This window comes from Fulmarus glacialis, unplaced genomic scaffold (genome assembly GCF_000690835.1).
Source record: "Fulmarus glacialis isolate BGI_N327 unplaced genomic scaffold, ASM69083v1 scaffold5887, whole genome shotgun sequence".
NCBI lineage: Eukaryota > Metazoa > Chordata > Aves > Procellariiformes > Procellariidae > Fulmarus > Fulmarus glacialis.
Window position 1 is genome coordinate 68,225 of NW_009221338.1, and position 19,678 is coordinate 87,902.

The following is a 19,678-nucleotide window of genomic DNA, read 5'->3' on the forward strand; positions in this document are numbered from 1 at the left end:
TATACTCCCCTCCTTCCACAGTATCAAACCAGGCACACCAGAAATAACAGAAATACTTCCAAACCTTTCCATTTGTTTCACTCATTCAAACATTAGCTCCCCCATGGGTAAAATACAGCATGGCATCACCCTGGTGAGATCAGATGACTAAGTCACTTTGATGATGAGAAGCATGCTGTGAAGTAGATGTTCCTAAAATGTTTGATGTATACTACTAGTGATACATAACACATTTCAAAGTGGTGCCTATGTGTCCAGAGCTGCAGCAACAACAGCTTCCAAGTGTACGTGCGCAGACTTGCAGTTGCCTTCGCAAGTGGTAAGGAGCTGCTGTTGTCCCACCTACAGTGTCAGGTCCTCACATACGCATGTCCATACGCATGCTGCACCTTCTCCTCTTGCTCGGGCCCTGGAGCAAGGCTGAGCGCGTGGTGTTGGTAAAGAAAGGTAAAGAAGGAACAAAGATAGGGGAGAGGTGTAAAGGGATGCATGTATGTGAACAAGAGGCAAGTAGCATGGCTTGCAGAATGAGAAAGAAAAGAAGAAATTAATACCCTTTGCAGCCCCTTCTGAACATAACAGACATAACCTTGACAGTTTCTATCTCAGCAGGGCTGAGCTTCTTAACAAACGTGGCCTTAGTCCTAGGAGTTCATTGCTATGGGCTCACCTGCAAACACGCCTGTCTATGAGCAAAAAACAAGGAAAATAAGATAATGGAAAGAGAAATTTTAGAAAGGATTTTTGCTAAAGCAATTCTGTAGTTTCCTGCATCACAAATAATTACTGAAAAAAGGCATGCAGGTCGCCCAAAACAAAGTTGAGCTTTCACATCAGGAAAGAAACAGCAAGAGCTGGTAAACTTCAGGAAAAAAAAGATTTACCTTACGGTAAATGTCACGCATGGTAAACACAACAAGTACACAGCATGGAAGCGGAAAGGCTTTTAGGCAAAAGAGTTTCCAAACATTTCCCTCGGCTATCAGCTACTCTCCAACATTAGCAGGAATTTGCCTGCATGAATCCCTCACGCACTGCTGTCAGATCAGACATCTTGCAGTGAGGACATGATGAGCATTTGGCCTTTTCTCGTTCACAGTATTTTTATGATGCTAGTAAGAGTACGACTCACTGCCTTTAAAGCTAGTCACACAGGGACTAAGTGTGAATAAGCTCAGCACGTCAAAAGAGACATGGTTTTATAGTCCTACAAAACATGTCTACACATGCTGATGAACTACTTGTAGTCTCCTAATTCTAGAACCGGGGAAAAAAGCACATCAGACCTAAAAAAAACCTGTTCAAGAATCTATGGAAATGGTTAAAATGAAAGATACTGCACATATCTGCAGCCAAGTTTCCATTTCTTCTACACCATCCCATTAATTAACAGTTCCAAGAAGATGAAGGCTAACAAGCAATTTACAGGCTGGAAATTTTGCACACTTTATTTAGAATACCCATATTCCCGTTGGCAATTTGAAACACAGACTTCACATCAGGCATGACAGCCACTTCACAACCTTCTTAGCCCCTCTCAGCAAACCTTCAGCTCGCAAAAGAACGGCTTCCAAGTGACATCACTGGAACAAAGGCTGCAAAAAAAATTCTGTGCTCTCAAATTGTATAAGTTAGAAAGCATTTGACAGCGGCCCGATTCAAAAGGCACAGGTTTCATTCTACCTGCCACATACCAGAGTAAGGAACATGTTATTCCCCCATTCTGTATTCCCAACCTTTTCCTCAGTGCAGCCTTTCTCTCAGCCTAACAGCTAGCAGAGCTGACTTCTACTTTCACAACTACGCTAAACAGCCTTTTGAAATTATTTACTGATGGGGCTCTTCACAATAATTTGTGCACCTTTTTCCTCCTTCAGAAGCGTCTAAGTATATGCTTTTAACTCACATGGATTTAGCTACTTAAATATTTAGGCATAAACTCCAAAGCCCCTTTAAAACGATAACTTTGTAACTATGCTCAACTATTAAAAGGAAAATCCACCTGAAATGAAGAGCCCTTCAAGTACGGAGCAGCTCGATGCTCTACAGCATGGACAGAAGAGGATGAGATTTTTCCTTGCTCACATACCTGCAAACATTTCATCAAATGAGCTCATCTTTTTTAAAATCTCCCAAACCATAAGCTCGGTGACCTCTTCTGCAATAAACTGCACAAGTGACTGTTCAAACAGTTCATTTTTATGCAGGGCCTTCTCTCTTTGAACTTTAGAGTAAACGTTAGTGTTTATGAAATACATTGGATCAACAGCTCCGGGATAAAAATTACTCTCTAAACAAAAGCTGTTAACGCAGTAGTATTCACACAAACTTCTGCTGTGTCACTATGCTAATATAGCACAGTTCAGTTAACAAGGACCATTCCTGGGAAAGACAATAACACAGCTCAGCTCTGGACCTCTTCCAGGTACCTGTTACCAAAGCAATTCAGTTAGCTTTAAACACACTTCACTTCAGCCAGAATCATCCAGTTAAAGAGAAAACAGATCAATTTTGTGCATTTCTACTTCATATTCTTTGTTTTTAAAAGGACAGTATGCCATCGTTCTCTCTTTCTTTGCCCTTCTAGCTGCATAATACATCCCAAAGCTATGAAATTTCTTTGCACTTGCTGACACACTTTTTCACCTTTATCAAGGTGATTTCCACCATCCTGAATTCCAGTTGCACCTTCTTAAGAGCTTAAGAAAGGTACCAAATTACTTTGTTTCAAAATGTAAGGAGAAGACTTGAATTAAGGTTAAGTTGGAGCAAATCTATAAAACATTTTAACAGAGAGGGGAGGCGGGACAGTACACACCTTCTTGGCAAGACCAAAATTTAAAGAAACACCTTACTGCAAAATAATTTCATCCCTTCCTAGATTCAGAAAGATAACACTCTTCCTGGACCATAAACTTTCACAGAAGTTCTCATGCTCTTAGTAGTACATATTTGCAGAAAAAAGAGTTGTGTAACACTCCCTGTGCCGATTTCTTAATGCATGCTCTGAGTTCACTTCAAATAAGAAACGGGGAAAAGAAGTGCCAAGTGACCTACTCTAATTATCTACATTCCATTTTTAAATATCAGCATCCTGGAGAGGAGAATGCTCTCTCCCCCTCCTTCCTGCACCCAAGATGACTGAAACTATATTTTTCAGAAGTTGCAGACAAATCACTTTCATGACCATCCTCCCCCTGGCTAAATGAGACACGAGCATTAATGAGACAAACCAGTCAGGAGTCCAAGGGCACCAATTCCACACATTTAAGTTCACGTAAAAGCAACTAGAAAGACTGTCAGGCACATTAGTTTGAGGACAACCACGAAACCATTAAGTTTCTGTAAAAAGACTTTCTGAAAAACAACGCTACTTTAGGTTCAACATATTACCTGGTGAACTTCCCAAATGCAACAGCAATTTCATATAATGCTCTGACATTTCAACCAGTATTTATGGCATATTAACACTAACACCTCTCATCCAAGAATCTTATTTTACTTTACAAGTATTAGCTGTGTCACAAATAGTTCATTCATCCTTTAAATGCAAACGTTCAGCAAAAAGAGATTTGGTTACCTATCACAGGACACACTTATTTAACTGAAGAGTCAGGCAGCATCACAACTGTGGAGAGATTCAGAGGTCAGGACTGGACATCGTTCCTAAGCACCTACTCTTAACATCACAAGCCATTTTAGTAAGCGTTTTGCATGGGTGTCAGACCTGTGCTGAGCCACCTAGGGTAAGAGCAAAAACCACCGTGTTTTTGCATGAGCAGGTACCTTGAGGTGCCGCTCCACATGGCAGCTTAGGCTGGCGAAAGCTGCAGTTGCCAGGATAAACCCTTCACTTTTCTTCTTCGCAGTGCATTCCCTGTCGTCCTTTCCTGTGCCAACACTGACACAGTTCAAGGACCTGAGCAAGCAGAAAACGCAGCCAGCAGAAAATACTTGGCTAAATCAGCTCCCTCAAATTAGATTACTGTCAGGAAAATGAGCAATGCTGCCGGAGCAAGGAAAGCATCCTGGGCTGCGGAAGAGGAAGAAATGGCATCACAGCACAGCTGGCTTAGATCTGCATAGACTGACATGGAGTTGAACCCTCGACACCTTTTCCATGAGGATGTAGTGGGGTAAATTGAATACTAAGACTGCTGAACTCCACTGTCCTTCCCCTGCTCACCTGCGTGCCTAAGAGGACCGATAATTTTTGCAATTAATTCACTTACAAAATCACAGAGTGGCTCAGCTTACAGCAGCAGAGCCGTGAAATATATCTCCAAGTGCTCTAGCAGTACTCCCGGAGAAGTACGGCATAGCAAACACAATTTAAGTGCAGCTTTTCAGCACCGCTCACGCTGCTGGCCACCAGACACAGCTGTATACTGCAGAACTACTCCATCTCCCTGCTCAAATCCCGCACTCGCGTGTCATTCCTCTTTATAAGGAAGGATATGTCACAGCCTCCAGACGGAGGAGCACTGCATGCAAAGAGAGAGGCTTTCTCGATCGACAGTTTCTGGTATCTCCAGCTCTGCAGCAGCAGAACAGTAGTGTGAAGGCAGAGAGTAGGCTTCAATTTCTCTTGTCCCAGTTTCCTTATGGTGTTTCAACAATGTTTAGGCTGCTAAATCACACCATTTTGGAAGACACCCGAAAGCATTAGAAGACCCCAAAAAAGGAAAGTAATAATTGTCAGTGTCTTCTCGGTAGATAGACCACCAGACAGCCTGCATACTTGTGCTGCTAAAGATACAATATATGTCCCAGAGCATATATGTGATTTTTCCTCTCTTTTGTAGAAGCAAGAAAATAGATACAGACCACTGTCAAAAAATTGAGATCCATCAACTCCAAATACTACTACTACAAAAGGAGAAAAGATCCTTTCCTTGGAGGCAAATAGCACCAGGCTAAGCTGATAACAGGATTCTGAGTACACATGGAGATGTCTTTGGCATTTTCTCCAGCAGCCGGCTACTGCACTGAGACAAAATAGCTGACAGGGTGATCATCCTATCACTAGAAAGGTGACATGTCTGAAGAAGCTGAGTGAACACTGGTATTATTCAGCAGGGACAGATGCCTCTCTCTCATCATGGTATCGAAAGACAGTGCTAAAAAAAGGTGAATGAAGTGCTATAGGTAACAGCAAGGAAGATCCATCACACCAAGTATGAGTGACTGCTATAGCACGTCCACCAGCTGCCGGTCCCCCAACACTAATACAACAGGACAGAAAAGCCCTTATCTGGGCTAAGGAGATTTGGCCTAGACTGAAAAAGTTAAACAACACAGAAAGACTATGCTGCACCCAAAACCTCCTGCTTTTTTCCCAAGCGTGTACACCACTGTGCCTTTCACACAGCATAGCCTTCATAATTTGGGATGGGATATGCAGCGTATACATTGAATTGTGCCAGAAAAACTCAAATTCCTTCATTGCATTGTCCTGAAGCAACTATTCATGTCAGTACATCGCTAACTGCCGTTGTAACACAGCTCACAGTTCTCTCCAGCCGAGTACTTGGTCCTACAGTAATTACGCTCTTCAGAAGGATATTCCACCCACTCCTACACTGAAGAGCTAAATTAGCTCCATGCACAAAATGCCAAGTTAAAATTTAAACAAGTTTCAAATCTCTCCTCTTGGTACGGCAATACAGCTACAGGCTCCGGTACAAGTAAATAACCTCAAACTGTGTTTTCCTGAACAAGGCTGCTCTAATATTTTGACAAACTGATTCGTTTGCTTCTTTGTTTTCTAGCACTCTGGTACCCAACTTTAAAAGGTCATTCTGTCTTCCGCCTGACGAGTTCAGTATTATTCTTCCTTTCTCAGAGAAGGTCAAAAATGTATAATATCTGCATGTTCAGTATCTAAACATTGCACAACACTGTGCCACCTATCTACTACACCACCACAGTGCTTGGTGCAGTTATTAGGAAGCATTCAGAAATCCAGCTACAAAAACAAGCTGCTGAAAACAACACTCTCACATTTCCCACAAAGGACAATTTCCAGCCCGCCATGAGCGCACATTATTACTTCCGTACAGAACTATAAAGAGATAACCTTGCTGTAACATACTTCACATGCAGAGATGCACAACGAACACATGCAAAAGATTATCCATGTGAAGTGCAGAGTCATGTGATATTGTTCTAGCATGATGAATAAGTTTCATTATTATGATCTGCAGGTATTGCATCGTTTCCCTGATGCACCCTGCCACGAACCCACTCCCTTCAAATTTTCATCCTCCCCCAACAGCAGGCACATTTAATTAAACACTTTTCAAACTGAGTTTTCTGCTCCCCCTGCCGCAAACATACAATCTCCTCTCAAAAAATTATCTTTATTCAGAAAAACAGGATAGAAATAATTTAAGTCTTGGGATCAAAGGTCTTCTTACACTGTAAGGTAAAAAAATTTTAATCCACTCCAATGAAACCAAAGTGCAAAAAAACCCACAAGGTTTTCAACAAAGAAATGGAAGATTTCCTCCTTTCCATGTCAGTCAATGCTCATCTCTTACCCTAAATCAGCAAGAGATTATGGATCTTAAAGTGCTGCTTTTATGCATTGTAAAAGCTCTTTTGGAAGCTTTTCTGACTCCCTCGGACACCCGTGCTGTCAGGCCAATAGCAACGAAACCTTTACAAGTGCGTTGTTACATTTTTCTTGGCATGCAATTTATAGAAAGCTTGGTCAAGTATTTTCTCCCCAACACGAAAAGCACATTCACTCTCTATATGTGCACACCTACGCATGCTTCTGTATAGAAGTTTTATCAATGTTGTTTTGGAATAGCGAGTATAACTCACTCCCAATTTCACCACTCACAAGGAATGAAACCACCACAAACTCTCACTGATAAGGGGGAATTACCAGCCTTGTCATTCTGCTTCACTGAAGATAAAATCTTGGAGGATTCTTAATCCCAAGGCTTTGTGCTCCTGGAGCAAAGTCTGCAGAACTCAAAGCTCTAAGTTTTTCTAGACCTCATGGATGACAATAAGATGGCTGGAGGTACCCCATGCCAAGCCCGTTCCTCATGTCCTTAAGTTTAATTCTTCCCTTTAACGGGGCCAGACAGCTTCAATTCTATGACATTCTTTTGTTTAGAAAACCCATCATTAACCTGTGGCTGGACATTCCCAATCACATTTTTGCAAGAACAATATTGAATCGAGGTGAAAATTTGTATCATGGAGAAAACTGATCATGATTTCTTTAATAAAAATATTAACTCCTCTAGAAAGACAAATAAGTGGATAAGGAGACAGTGGATGTGATCAAAGGCCCATACCTTACATTTACCATACCCAAGAAGTACCTAAATTCACAACCATGAACACAGTTTAGCTGTATTTGTGTAAGCAAAAAAACTGTATGCACCACTGCACAGCCAAACAAGCCTTTAGAGCAACAGCTAAATAGACCTGTGCCCTACAATGAAAAACTGTGTTAGAGTAGGAGGCAGAGAGCATTTTTCATGAACAGACCAGAGGTGGAATGACCATCATAAATCTTGCCACCTCTTGTAAATAATGCCAGGCTCATTTCTTTGAACTCGTCTATCAAATACTGGGTGAGGTCTACATCTGTGTACTACATATAAAGGCAATTCCAAAATAAATAAATAAATAAATAAATAAATCTAATGTGCCTGTGTTAGCCTCACAGCAAGAATGACAGAACAGACGTGTGACAGATGATATCACTGCTGCTTGTGAGAGTCTGAGATACTAAGGTGATAAGCATGGTACCAGAATAAAGCCTAAGCAAGGTACAGCTTTAGTACGCCGCAGTTAAGAATAAGCATCAAATAAGAATTCCTTGAAAACATGCTGGCAGCAAGTGTCTCAGCTGACTATAACCAAGTCATAATGACAAGAGAAGACAAGCGATTAGAGCTGTGACACTTTATAAGACAGGCATGACATGGTAACACAGAACAAAAATGTCACTGTTTGAAAGCTTCTGATAAATCACTTGGTAGGCAAAAGGAATCAACCTTTCCATACACCATAAGGATGAACCCACTGAAATTTTTTTGCTGATATTTAAGCGCTCTAGAGTTTAAAAATCTGTTATAAATGCGGCCACTTACCATAAATCAAGACAAATTCCAGCACAGCTGTCTCCTGAGTATGACAGGTATTCTCTGGTATTCTGGTTATAAAAGCTGTTCCAAGCTGAAAATGTGCCCACCTGAAGGACTCTTACCTGTAAGACATCTTGGATCTTCACCCACACATCAACCATGTCATAGAGTTTGATATCACCATCATACTGGCTGCAAGGAGAGACCACTGTTTGCTGAAGATGTCCAAGGACGACAGAGTGCGCAGCAGCCACAGCGTTGAATTTGTCAAAGAGAAGCTCTAGCAGCTCCAGCAGTAACCTGTAAACCATCAAGACAACCTCCACTCAGTCTCCAGAAGACACCATAGGTACACCATCATGCAGCACATCAGAGCAGCGGGCCAGAAGGCAGAAGTCCGTGACTTCATACCCTATTTTGTGACAGATGCTGTGTGCAAGCAGGGAGGTCACCTAGCTTCAAACCCTCTCTGGGCTTCAGGCGACTAACTTCAGTTGTCAGCAGCTCAGGTTTGGTACCTAAATACTTCTGAGGATCTTCCTTTTCATTCCCTCCTCTATTCGAGAGTTGCCCATCTTTAATGTGTTCTACTTGCGGATATAGGAAAGACAAATGCATTAGTAATTACACAGTAACTATACTTCAGTACCATGATATTAGAGAACATTTTAAGCTCCCAGAGCTGCAGACAGGGAGGGAGACTACCTGCTTTTTCTCCAGAAGTAAGAGTGTAAATTCAATAAAAATTGACTTACCCATACAAATAGAATACAAGATACTTATTTTGAATTATGAAATGAGTAGTAAGGATGATTTTGAACAACACAAAAGATCAGAAACCTAAAACATCAAGCCTCATCAACTGTGTCAGTTATCAAGATTCTACAACTATATGGAAGGTGCTACAGCTATAACCTCATCTAAATGTACTACACTTTACCGCTTCCTTACCACCCAATTATTGTAATTAACGTAGCTATGCAAAGTCCTAAATATTTTGTGGTAAGACAAAAATGTGACTCATCACATTTTTTACTATTTGGGAAAAGAAAAGTTCTGATCATGTTCACTGCAGCTTAATGAGCAATTCAAGTACACATGTAGCCCCAACAAAATGTGAAGATAACACTTCCCAAATCCATATGTTAGGCACTTTCTAGCTCTGACAGACAGTCTCCATCACATTTAACTGCAGCAGCTTAGGAGTTAGCACATGCTTTCTGTGTCTACCCATCAGAAGCTGCTATCGCCAGAGCAGGACAGATCTGCAGCAGAATCAGAGCTGCACCCGTTCCTTAACCAACACACTTCAGTCTTCTGTGTTAGTTAACAATCACTAATAAGGCATGCGTTCATGCCTCCACCACTTCATTTCAGAGTGCTGACTATCTGCATGCATCCACTTTCATCAGCTGTTTAAGCCAGCAGCTGGATAGTTAACTGGAGTAATTAAGAAGCTGTTGCACATTTGCTGCTGTTACCACTAGACAGTAAGAGTGGCCCGGCATGACGTTGTGGCTAAAACACCTACCTTAGCCTACAGTAATCCTAGACTGAATTTCTAGTCTGCAAAGTATAAAAGGTGGCCATTGTTTAAAAAAAAAAAAAAAATCATGAGCTTACTGTGTCTCATTCATATACTACAATTTTACATATATAGATATATATGCACAGCATTATACAGCAATCTCTTGGGGATCTCATATGGGCCATACACCTACCAATGATGTCAACTACACAGCTCAAATGGTTAAGCAGAAGAGCACCTTGATTCAATAGAAAGAGCCACTAGATACGTCTGGGAGGGTACAGTGAGACATAGCAGAACAGCTCAAGTGGCCAGATGTATGTCATATTAAAAATAGAGATGTGTTTAGGAGAAGCAAAACAAAAGAAACTGGTGCGTATATCGATTTTCTTCATATTTAAGAATAGCAACAAATGCCTAAAGAAAAGTGTTGTTGGTACTAAGAGAAAAAACACTGCTTTTTTACAGGTCTTCACAAATTTAAGTATGACAGACGCTGGCAGGGGATAAATAGAAGTATACAGGATGTGATGGTAAAGACAGCACCAGAAAAGACAGCTATTATCAATATTAACAGTATTACATTTTCAATATGGGAAAGCCCAGTGTGGAAGAAAAGCCATTCTCCTCCCTTTAGGCTTTGTATAAAGCTTAATAACTACCCTGTCCAAGTGAAACTGAGAAGTTGCTACTGTGGAAAGACCTATACATCTTCCTCCTTCCCTAACTACTGTTAGCCCATCACCAATGTTACCAGTGAAGGAGACAGGACAATATGCAGATAAGGCTGCCTGAAAAACACCCTCCATCGCTGTTAAGCAAGTATCTTCTCCAACTCACCTGAAGACATGGGAGAGGCAACTATTGCTTTAACAGTCCCTAAGAGAAATATAGAACTTCTCATAACAAGTGACCGAGAGGCAGCTGGGGCAAGTGGCTGGTCAGCCAGAAGCCAGACAAAAACAGCAGGAAAACCAGATGTAAAAGAATTGTAGAAATGTAGAAGACAAGGAATTTCATGTTGGAGGAACTTACATACAGCCTTGGTTGAAATGCCAAAAAAGATAACAGTATGGGAGCAAATTAATTATATACCACCGAGAAAATTTATCAGTGCAAGCCCATCTTCCACTAACATCCCATTACAAATCCATTACAAATTTCATTACAAATGAAAATTTAGTTATCTGTATACCTCCTTGTTGCCCCAGGAAAGTACGATTTTGCAGAACGAAACTCACCGGATAGTTTGACAAATTCATTTTTATTGTCCCTAGGTGAGCCTGACCTCACATTACCAACTTGTTTATGGAGCCACTATTAAAATAATATTATATTGAACAGAATTACTTGGTTTTAAATTCCAATGTTTTCCTATTCTCGTGTTGCAGACTGATAGACATGAAGTCTCCCTGATCCACGTTCTTTGGTGGCGCTAGCTACCACCCCATTACATTTTCCATTCTCAACTAATGTCATATTTCCACATCTCCCTAGTTTCAAATTAGCCAGCATCTCTTAACTTCATTTTCTTTTCTCTAAAAGTCTTCTAAATCTGTCAGGTCATTTTTGAAACAAGGTGACCCAAAAGAGACACAAACACATTCCGTGTCAGCCAACAAGACAAAACAGCATAAAATAATATGGCCTAGATTTTATGCATATGGGGTTGCAGCACCAAGTGACCTAAGCAGAACACATACAGAGAATGACAGGAGACTGGCTTAGGCAATTTGTCAAAGCAATCTCATAACCCCTTCACCGAGAAATATGGTAAATATATTGAGAGACAGTGACACACACCCGCAAGCAACTCCTATTGTCCGGGTAATAACAGAGAATGAATTGATGCAGAGTGACTGCTGACACCTGAATGAGGTCGCTAATGACAATTCGTACATTTTAGCAGCAATAATGTCCTTTGCCTGGTCAGAGTGTTGGTGTGTATATAATTTCTGTATTTATTTTAAAGCCCTGAGACGAGGTGAAAAGCTAGAAGTGTAGAATGAACAAGTGCATTGAATCCAATCGACAGGATTTAGTAGCAAAATTGTCAATACACCTCCTCTTCCTGGACTGGATTTTCAACTAAAAGTAAAGCTATGGCAATGTATCCCTACCAAAATCTCCTCCCACAAATCTGGCCCTCAAGTAGGCATATGTCCAGATTATTATTCTTCTAAATTCAACAACCTTCCATAATTCAGAAGAGACCCACAGATTCATTAAGATATAGCAGTACTCCAAAACAACGTAACATGGCCTCTTCCACAATACCTTGTCCTCCACAACCCAAGATATATATTTCTAAACGTGCAGGTACTAAGCATGCTCTAATGAGCCCCTCATTAAGAATAAGTCAATGGCAATTCCTACATTCAAGCCCTTTTTCATAAACTTGTTCCAAACACAGATACCATCCCTGGAAGTATTTAAAAGACGTGTAGATGAGGCGCTTAGGGACATGGTTTAGTGGGCATGGTGGTGTTGGGTTAACGGTTGGACTTGATGATCTTAGAGGTCTTTTCCAACCTTAATGATTCTATGATTCTATGATATCTAAAAATTTACCTAGACTTTAAAAAAGGCCACTTAAATTAAAGCCAAGGTCAGCTGCAACTAGGTGAGATTCAAGCATAGTTTTCAAAATTATCTTCCACCAGTAACAGGGAACTACTACGAACCTATTGCTGCCCTTTACCAGGTTTTACTATCTCCATATCATTCACATTTCATGAGGGTAAGCACACATTAGTAAAGAGGGGTTATATTCATAGCGAAGTATCTGACAGCCAAAGATGTTCCATCTAGTTAGGCCTATTCTAAGTCCGTTATCCTACATGACTGCATCCATGTTGCATGTTTTAGGAAACCTAAAAAACAGTTGTATTACAGAGCCATGCAAGTCTTTTCTTTGTGACCCCACTGGCGAAAAACATCCTTCTGCCGTTATATGGAGGTACTTAGCCAGGCTAGTGTCATCTTCAGTAAATGAGCCCCTCCAATTTCACACCAACTCTCTATTCAGCTAGACTGAGTGCTCAAATCAAAGGACAATACACCCATGACAGAATGGGCCACACATTATCAACATTATAATCACTGCTCACTCTCGTGTACGTGCTAATTAACAAAACACCTCGTATAGCATGGACAAGACTTGCTCCTGGCAGGCTTAGAGGGACTACAGGACTTCCAAGTAAGAAAACAGACTTCATGAAGCTCTGAAGAGCTGACCCAAGAGCCCACTGCCTGTTGGCTCTATGAAGAGAGCACCCGAGGGGCATAAAAGACATCATTACTCTCTGGGAGTTAGTTGCTTTACCATCAGAACAAAACAAAACAAAAAAAATTCTTGATCTTAAAAATTTGGGAGCAATTAATAGTGTTTTTATACACAAATTGATATGGAAAAGCTTACTAGGTAAGGAGGCAAAAGGTAGTCAAACTGGAAAAAAAAAAAAAAGAAGGAAAAAAAAAAAGATGACTGCAAGATTAGTGCCTGATCTGTTCAGACTCAAAAGACCGTTATCAGATCTGCCACTTTCCTGGCCAGGTTCTAGAAATTATTTCTCTCCTGTACAATGAGAGGGCTCTACATAATTGTTATATGGGGTCCCAAAAGGAATTACACCAGAACCTCCACAAGCAGATTATCAGCCTCATCCTCAAGTGGAGAGAAAAGCCATCCTTTTCATATGGAAAAAATAAGAGCCAACCTTTGAGAGCCACCACACAGCAATGAAAAAATGCATATAACTTATTCTGCACATACCGAACGAGCCGCAGGGAACTTGTCCAGCAGAAGGTTCAATCTATGTCCTCAGACCCTGCAGGCCTCTCTGTCATCTTAGTAGTCATTTTCTTTGCCAGAAGTGAAAATTTTTATAGATTCCATTTAAAGTACAGTAGCTGAATATGTGAGCTCAGCGATAGAGACTAGGAGGCATCGAAGTGTGACTAGTTTTAAGGTGAACTGAAAAACGTTTTACTCACTGAATCCTGAGGTCAAGTAAGCATCGTGGCTGACAGCCTAATGAATAGTTAAGCAGTTTCGGGCACTGCATCATACTCAAATTTGGGGTCTTACAGAGCTCTCCTGAAATAGGAGGACCTTGTTGTTATGATTTTTTTTTCTTGACAGCAGGAAAGTCGCTTAGTTTTGATTTAAAACTGTAGCTAATTTAAGGGGCGGTATGCCTTTCCATACTATAATTTATTCTTTTCAATATAAATGAAGTCACCTGCTTGCTGTAAACTTCACATGCGATTTAGGTTTGGAATCAGTCTAGTGATCTCCTTATTCAACATGAATTCTAGACACTTTCCATAGCTCTAGATTATAAGCATCTTAAAGGCTCACAAACTCCTATTAAACACATGCCAAAACCCATTAAACTTTTTTGTACCTTACCCAATCCTCTGGGCAGGTTAATGTCATTAGAATATGATCTGATCCAATTTATCAATTTCAAAGAACAACCAGTAGCCATACAACTTCAAGACTGATTCATAAAACAAGTATCAAGCATATGCTATGCTCCATCTTGGCATCAGAAACTAAAATTCTGCCTTCTGACCTACCCAAAAAGCTTGTTATAATTTCACCAAGTTATCAGTACCATAACTCTATGACTTCTTCAAAATACAATTGTTTCCACAGCAATGATAATGATAGGAATTAAAAAAGAAGTCTTTATCAAGCTAAAGTTTTTCTTAGGTGTGATTTTCCACTACAAATATTACATACAATGAAGACACACATTTTTGTTTTCATTTTTCTTTTCCACCATTAATTCCCTTTGGACAGTGTTCTTACAATGTGCAGTATCACAAATTAATACTTCAGCTAGAAGTGATAGCTAGCCCTTATGGAGTCCTATTTTCCAAAGAACAGTTCTAGTGAATCCTGAAGAAAGGCAGAAATATAGTTCTCAGTTGGCTTCCACACCTTGCCATTGATGTAAATGGGGCTGCAAACCAAGTAGAAACTTGGCCATATATTTACTGATATAATTAGTTCCATATATGATTTCAAAGCTTTGCACCTGCATCAGCTTAATTGGACTCTGCTACACGTTAAATAAATAACTGAGCTGAATCTTCTCTTTTCAAGCCATATTACGTAGGAACTTAAAAATCTCTTTGGCATCAGCACCAGTGTAAAGCCATGATTCAGTGCAACACAAGAAGATAGTATTTGTTTTGGCACCAAGTATTCTTTACACCATACATTCCAGCAATCTGAGACAGCATTACAATTCAATCTGTTGTAAAGCTGCTTAAAACGAAAGGTTAGGTTAAAAAAAAAAAAAAAAAAAATCAAGTGCTTAACATTATGCACCTCTTGCTAGTTAAATAATGCTGGCTTCTACTGTGCTTCCACCCTCAAATCTACATTTCAAACATCTGTTTAGCCAAAAGATTCTCTTCTAGGGCCAAGCGCAGAAGGAAGCATCTCCCTTTCCCACATCTTTAGCTGAGAAGCAACAATGCCTCCCCTTTCTGAATACACTTCTTAAATTCCCAAGCCTTTCAGGTGCTCAAGGCACATCAGTCTTTCAGTGAGACACAGGCATTTCTGAAAATCTTACCATTTCAGATCTCTGCTACTGCAAAAACACTATCGTCATTCCTTCAAATTGAAATTAACAGATATGACACCCTTCTCCAGACTTTTTTTTTTGCAGCAATCAAGGTTCAGTGGTTGAAATATCCTTACCTAGGCTGATTTTCCTGGGACAGATTCTCCCCTCTCTGGTAACCATTGTCTGCCACCTGGGTTGTGGACCGCTTAACAATCTGCTTGAGTTCTTGTTCCAAGCGATCCTGGATGGCTTTCACTGTTTCAGGGATTTTTTTCAGCTTGGCCAGCCCTTTGATGAGTATGCCCATGAAGACAGTGCTGTTCTCCTCTGGATCCAGTTCCATATCTTCTTTAATTTCCAGAAGGCTTGTTTCTCGCACTGGAATAGATTTAAAAAGGCATAATCCATTGGTACTACATAATAGTACCAATAGTTGGTACTATTAAAACCAACACTTAGTACCATGCAGAAGAAGCATTTTAACTCCTTTGCCTTCACAGAACTCCCACCACTTTGAGCAACCAAGGAATAAACAAGGAAACCAGCAACACTCAAGATTTTTGGGGGAAACAGTGGATATTTCTGTTTGCTTGGGGTGTTCCCTATACATAAACACAACAGCCTGCGCATTTGATTGATTGATTTAGAAACAGAGATCATGGTATAAGTTACATATTAGTTAGGAAACAGAGTAGGTCTGGTGCAATTAAGATATCCATAAATGAGGTATTGTATCACTACAAATCCCCCAAATGTGTTTCAAGGAGCTAAAAGCCCTAAATTTCTAACCCAGTTGTTTTTCTTTGCTATATTCTTCACAAGAGAGGAATTCTCATTATAAACACTATCAAGCTTAACAGACTTCTGATGAATTCGGCAAACTTTACACTGCCAAAGTGAATGTTTGTTTGATGTTATCCTATTCTGCTTTATTACATCTGTCAAGAGGTGATGAAGTTACTCAAATCTTTTAGCAAGGCTTCTAGAAAGGAAAAGCTAGAAGAATTAGAGAGGATACAGTCCTCCTGAAGTAACAGGGATTGCACAGGGAGAAATTCTGTTGCTAAGCGACAAGGAAGAGAAAGGCAAGAAGTACTATGCTTGTTTTAAGTATGTTCATTAATCAACATTTCTTAATTTACAGATAACACCAAGCAACAACAAAAGGATGTCCCTGCTAAAGACTGGGTGAAACATTTAATAAATATAATCAAACACTTATGTGAAGTAAGTGTCTTCAAGGCAAACTCAACTAAAGCATCTTGGAAGGTCTACAGTCATGTGGCTTGTTCACAGCCAGAGTGGCAGTACATGGACAAACTGAAGTACACGGCTGAAGCTGTGCCATCCACTATACCATATCCTTGCGTAGAAATTAAAACCTAACGGCTGTTTCGTTTTTCTGGTACTGAACTCTGATAAGGGCTGTTGGATGACAGATGACTCCTGTGGTTTCCACTGCTCAACAGATTTTATTTTTTTTTTTTTTTTACTTAAATCAAAACTTATCCAAGAACCTGAATAAATGTCAAAAGATCCACCAGAAGGATTTAAGTGACATGGCAGAAATGAAAAATGGCATGTCACAAGTAGTATGCAGCCCTGTAGCTGTCTAAAGCTGTGACACTCTGAACAGAAGAGCATCAGCACCGCGTAAGATCAAGAAAACAATGTCCCAAAGAGCCCATAAGGTGCCACTTTATAAATAGCATCACGATAAACAGATAACACTTATTTCAGTGTCAGCTTACACCAACCTCCACAACAGAGATTGCTTCTTTCTGTCTGTGTAATCCCAAACACAGGATTGCTAAAAAAAAACCCCTCTAGTTCAAACCAAACTCACCATTCACGTGCTCTTGCATTTCAACCTAGAGCACCAGCAACACTGCTAGGTAAGAGTGAGGTGAGAATGGATCCTGTGAGGTCATCACACCATCACAATGGAGGCTGACATCAGGTTTTATGCAATCAACATCAGGAGGATCAAATAGTGCTTTTTTACTCTCTCTCTCTCACATACTTTTTTTCAAACTAAAGCCTATTTAAACTTGTAATTTGGGCAAGTTATGGTGTTAGTTTAGACAAAACACCTAGAAACACCTAGATGCATTGATGTAAAAAAAAGAAAAAAAAAAGCAAGAATAATACAGGAGATACTTGAAACACACATAAGCAATAATACCAATTAGAAGTTAACAATCGGATGCACACATATTTCTGCTCAAAGCTCTCATCTATTGCACACCTTTCAACCCACAAGGCTGCAAAGCACTTCGTGCACTGCGTACATGGTCTACCCACTTTGTTAATGCTACTTGTTATTCTCAAAAAATCACAGCATGCCAGGCACTAGCAGAGAAAATGAGCTCTTTGGAACAAAAGCTGTGGAAAAGACAACCCTGGAAATGCTAGAGGAAGAAAGGTTTTAACTTACTGTTTAAAAAAAAAACCCCAAGTACCTTGTTGCTCTGAGTTTAATGCAAAGATTTCATAGCCTAAACAACCTTTTAGATGATAGGTCCCCGTCACTACGCTGCAGTCCCTTTGTAAGCAGGCTGTGAATTATTCTTAATATCACACAATGAAAACCCAAGAGGGAGGAAATACTGCTGTATCCAAATGTGACGATAGCATTTAAGGGGACTAAAGGCAGCAATCTTACTGAAAACTCTGCCAGCACATGAAGATGAACACACTTCCATTTTCAAAAGAGCAAGCCAGTTTTGAACACCCTCAAATAGTCAGAACATTGATTTACATCTCTTACAAACAACAGCAAAGTGAATAGTTCAATATCTAGTAGCAACACACTGGTATATAAGTTTTGTTAGATCTGGTCTTTTGATAAAACTGTAGGGACTGTGTTTCCTGCACATTCTGCCTATTAAATAGGTATCCTGGGTAGCTTTGGGGGCCCATTTATCTCTAAGATCTGACAGGATTCCAACCCTAGGCAACTGAAGATGTTCTTCTTTTCCTGTGTCTTCCTCACTTCAAACATCCTCTTCTGCCATTTAATGTCATCAAGGGGTTATTTGACCACAAGGCTTTGGCCCAGGAATCAGCCCCCCCTGTCCCCTACCTCTTCAAAAAAAGGCATCAAAGTAGACAGGCGTTTGTAAAGAAGTTCACCTTTAAAATTGCAATCCCACATGCTATTCTCTGTGGTCAGAGGAGCTCCACGGGTGAAGGAAGATGTCCCTACAGATCAGCTTTCAGAACTGAAACCTTCATCTGTATTTACTCTTAAACCAAGAATACGAATGACTTCGTTATTCATTTGTATCAAGACAAAAGCACAAGATTGTCAGAACCTATTCCTAGCTTTCTACATTCACCAGTTTCTACCTGAAATGCTTCTGTAAAACATGTGTCCCTTTAAAGGGGTAAGATCATCGTTCACACCATAAGCACTTGCTTTATGTAGAGAATCCATGAAAAATTAAATGATCCTATGGATGTCTGCAACAATTATTTTACAAATTATTCTAAATTGTGCTATTCAGATTTGATTTGATTAACCTCTTCTCCTTTGTGATTCATCAAACAAACAAAAAAAACCCAGTCCTATTTTATTTAAAAACAACTTCACTATATTCAAAAATAATACAGGTAGAAAACACCAAAGAAGAGGAGGCTGAGGGGAGACCTCATCACGCTCTACAACTACCTGAAAGGAGGTTGTAGCGAGGTGGGGGTTGGTCTCTTCTCCCACGTAATAGCGATAGGACGAGAGGAAATGGCCTCAAGTTGTGCCAGGGGAGGTTTAGACTGGACATTAGGAAAAACTTCTTTACTGAAAGAGTGGTCAGGCCTTGGAACAGGCTGCCCAGGGAAGTGGTGGAGTCATCATCCCTGGAAGTATTTAAAAGACGTGTAGATGAGGCGCTTAGGGACATAGTTTAGTGGGCATGGTGGTGTTGGGTTAACGGTTGGACTTGATGATCTTAGAGGTCTTTTCCAACCTTAATGATTCTATGATTCCATGATTTCTTCAGTAATACCAAGAAGTAAATTTCTCCACCCTCCTTGAGAGTATAGTAAGTGAAATGTGATGTCAGCAAATGAGTATTTTCAAATTTAAGTTACAGTTGCTCTTCTCCACCATAATGAAGCCTTTAAACTTCAGTTTGCAGTTTTATGCTAAAAAAACAGCTTCAACATACTGCTTTGTTGTCCCATCTCAGCTATCAACTCGTGTACATAGCCCCATTCAAACCAATAGAAATACTAGATTGCGTCAAGTCTTACTGAGGCTTTTCCAGATGAGTTTGACATATAGCTTGAAATGTTTTTAGCTAAACTGACCTCTTTGGAAACCTAAATTTCACCACCACTTAATGATTTCAAGTGGTTTTCACAGTTTAATTCCATTCAAAGACAACACCAAATCACAGAATCACACAAAATGGTTGAAGTTGGAAGGGACCTCGTCATCTGGTCCA

The 19,678-nt window shown here is 40.1% G+C and overlaps 1 protein-coding gene across 1 annotated transcript in view; it reads right to left on the minus strand.

Moving 5' to 3' along the window:
• EXOC4 (exocyst complex component 4) overlaps window positions 1-19,678 on the minus strand; it is a gene marked incomplete at its 3' end in the record, with an annotated part of 67,819 nt that overhangs the window by 38,591 nt on the left and 9,550 nt on the right. The window contains exons 3-4 of the mRNA XM_009581077.1: window positions 15,365-15,608; window positions 8,237-8,414 (exon numbers count right to left, since the gene is read on the minus strand). Coding sequence (XP_009579372.1) covers window positions 8,237-8,414; window positions 15,365-15,608 — 422 coding nt within the window. The remainder of the gene's footprint in view (window positions 1-8,236; window positions 8,415-15,364; window positions 15,609-19,678) is intronic.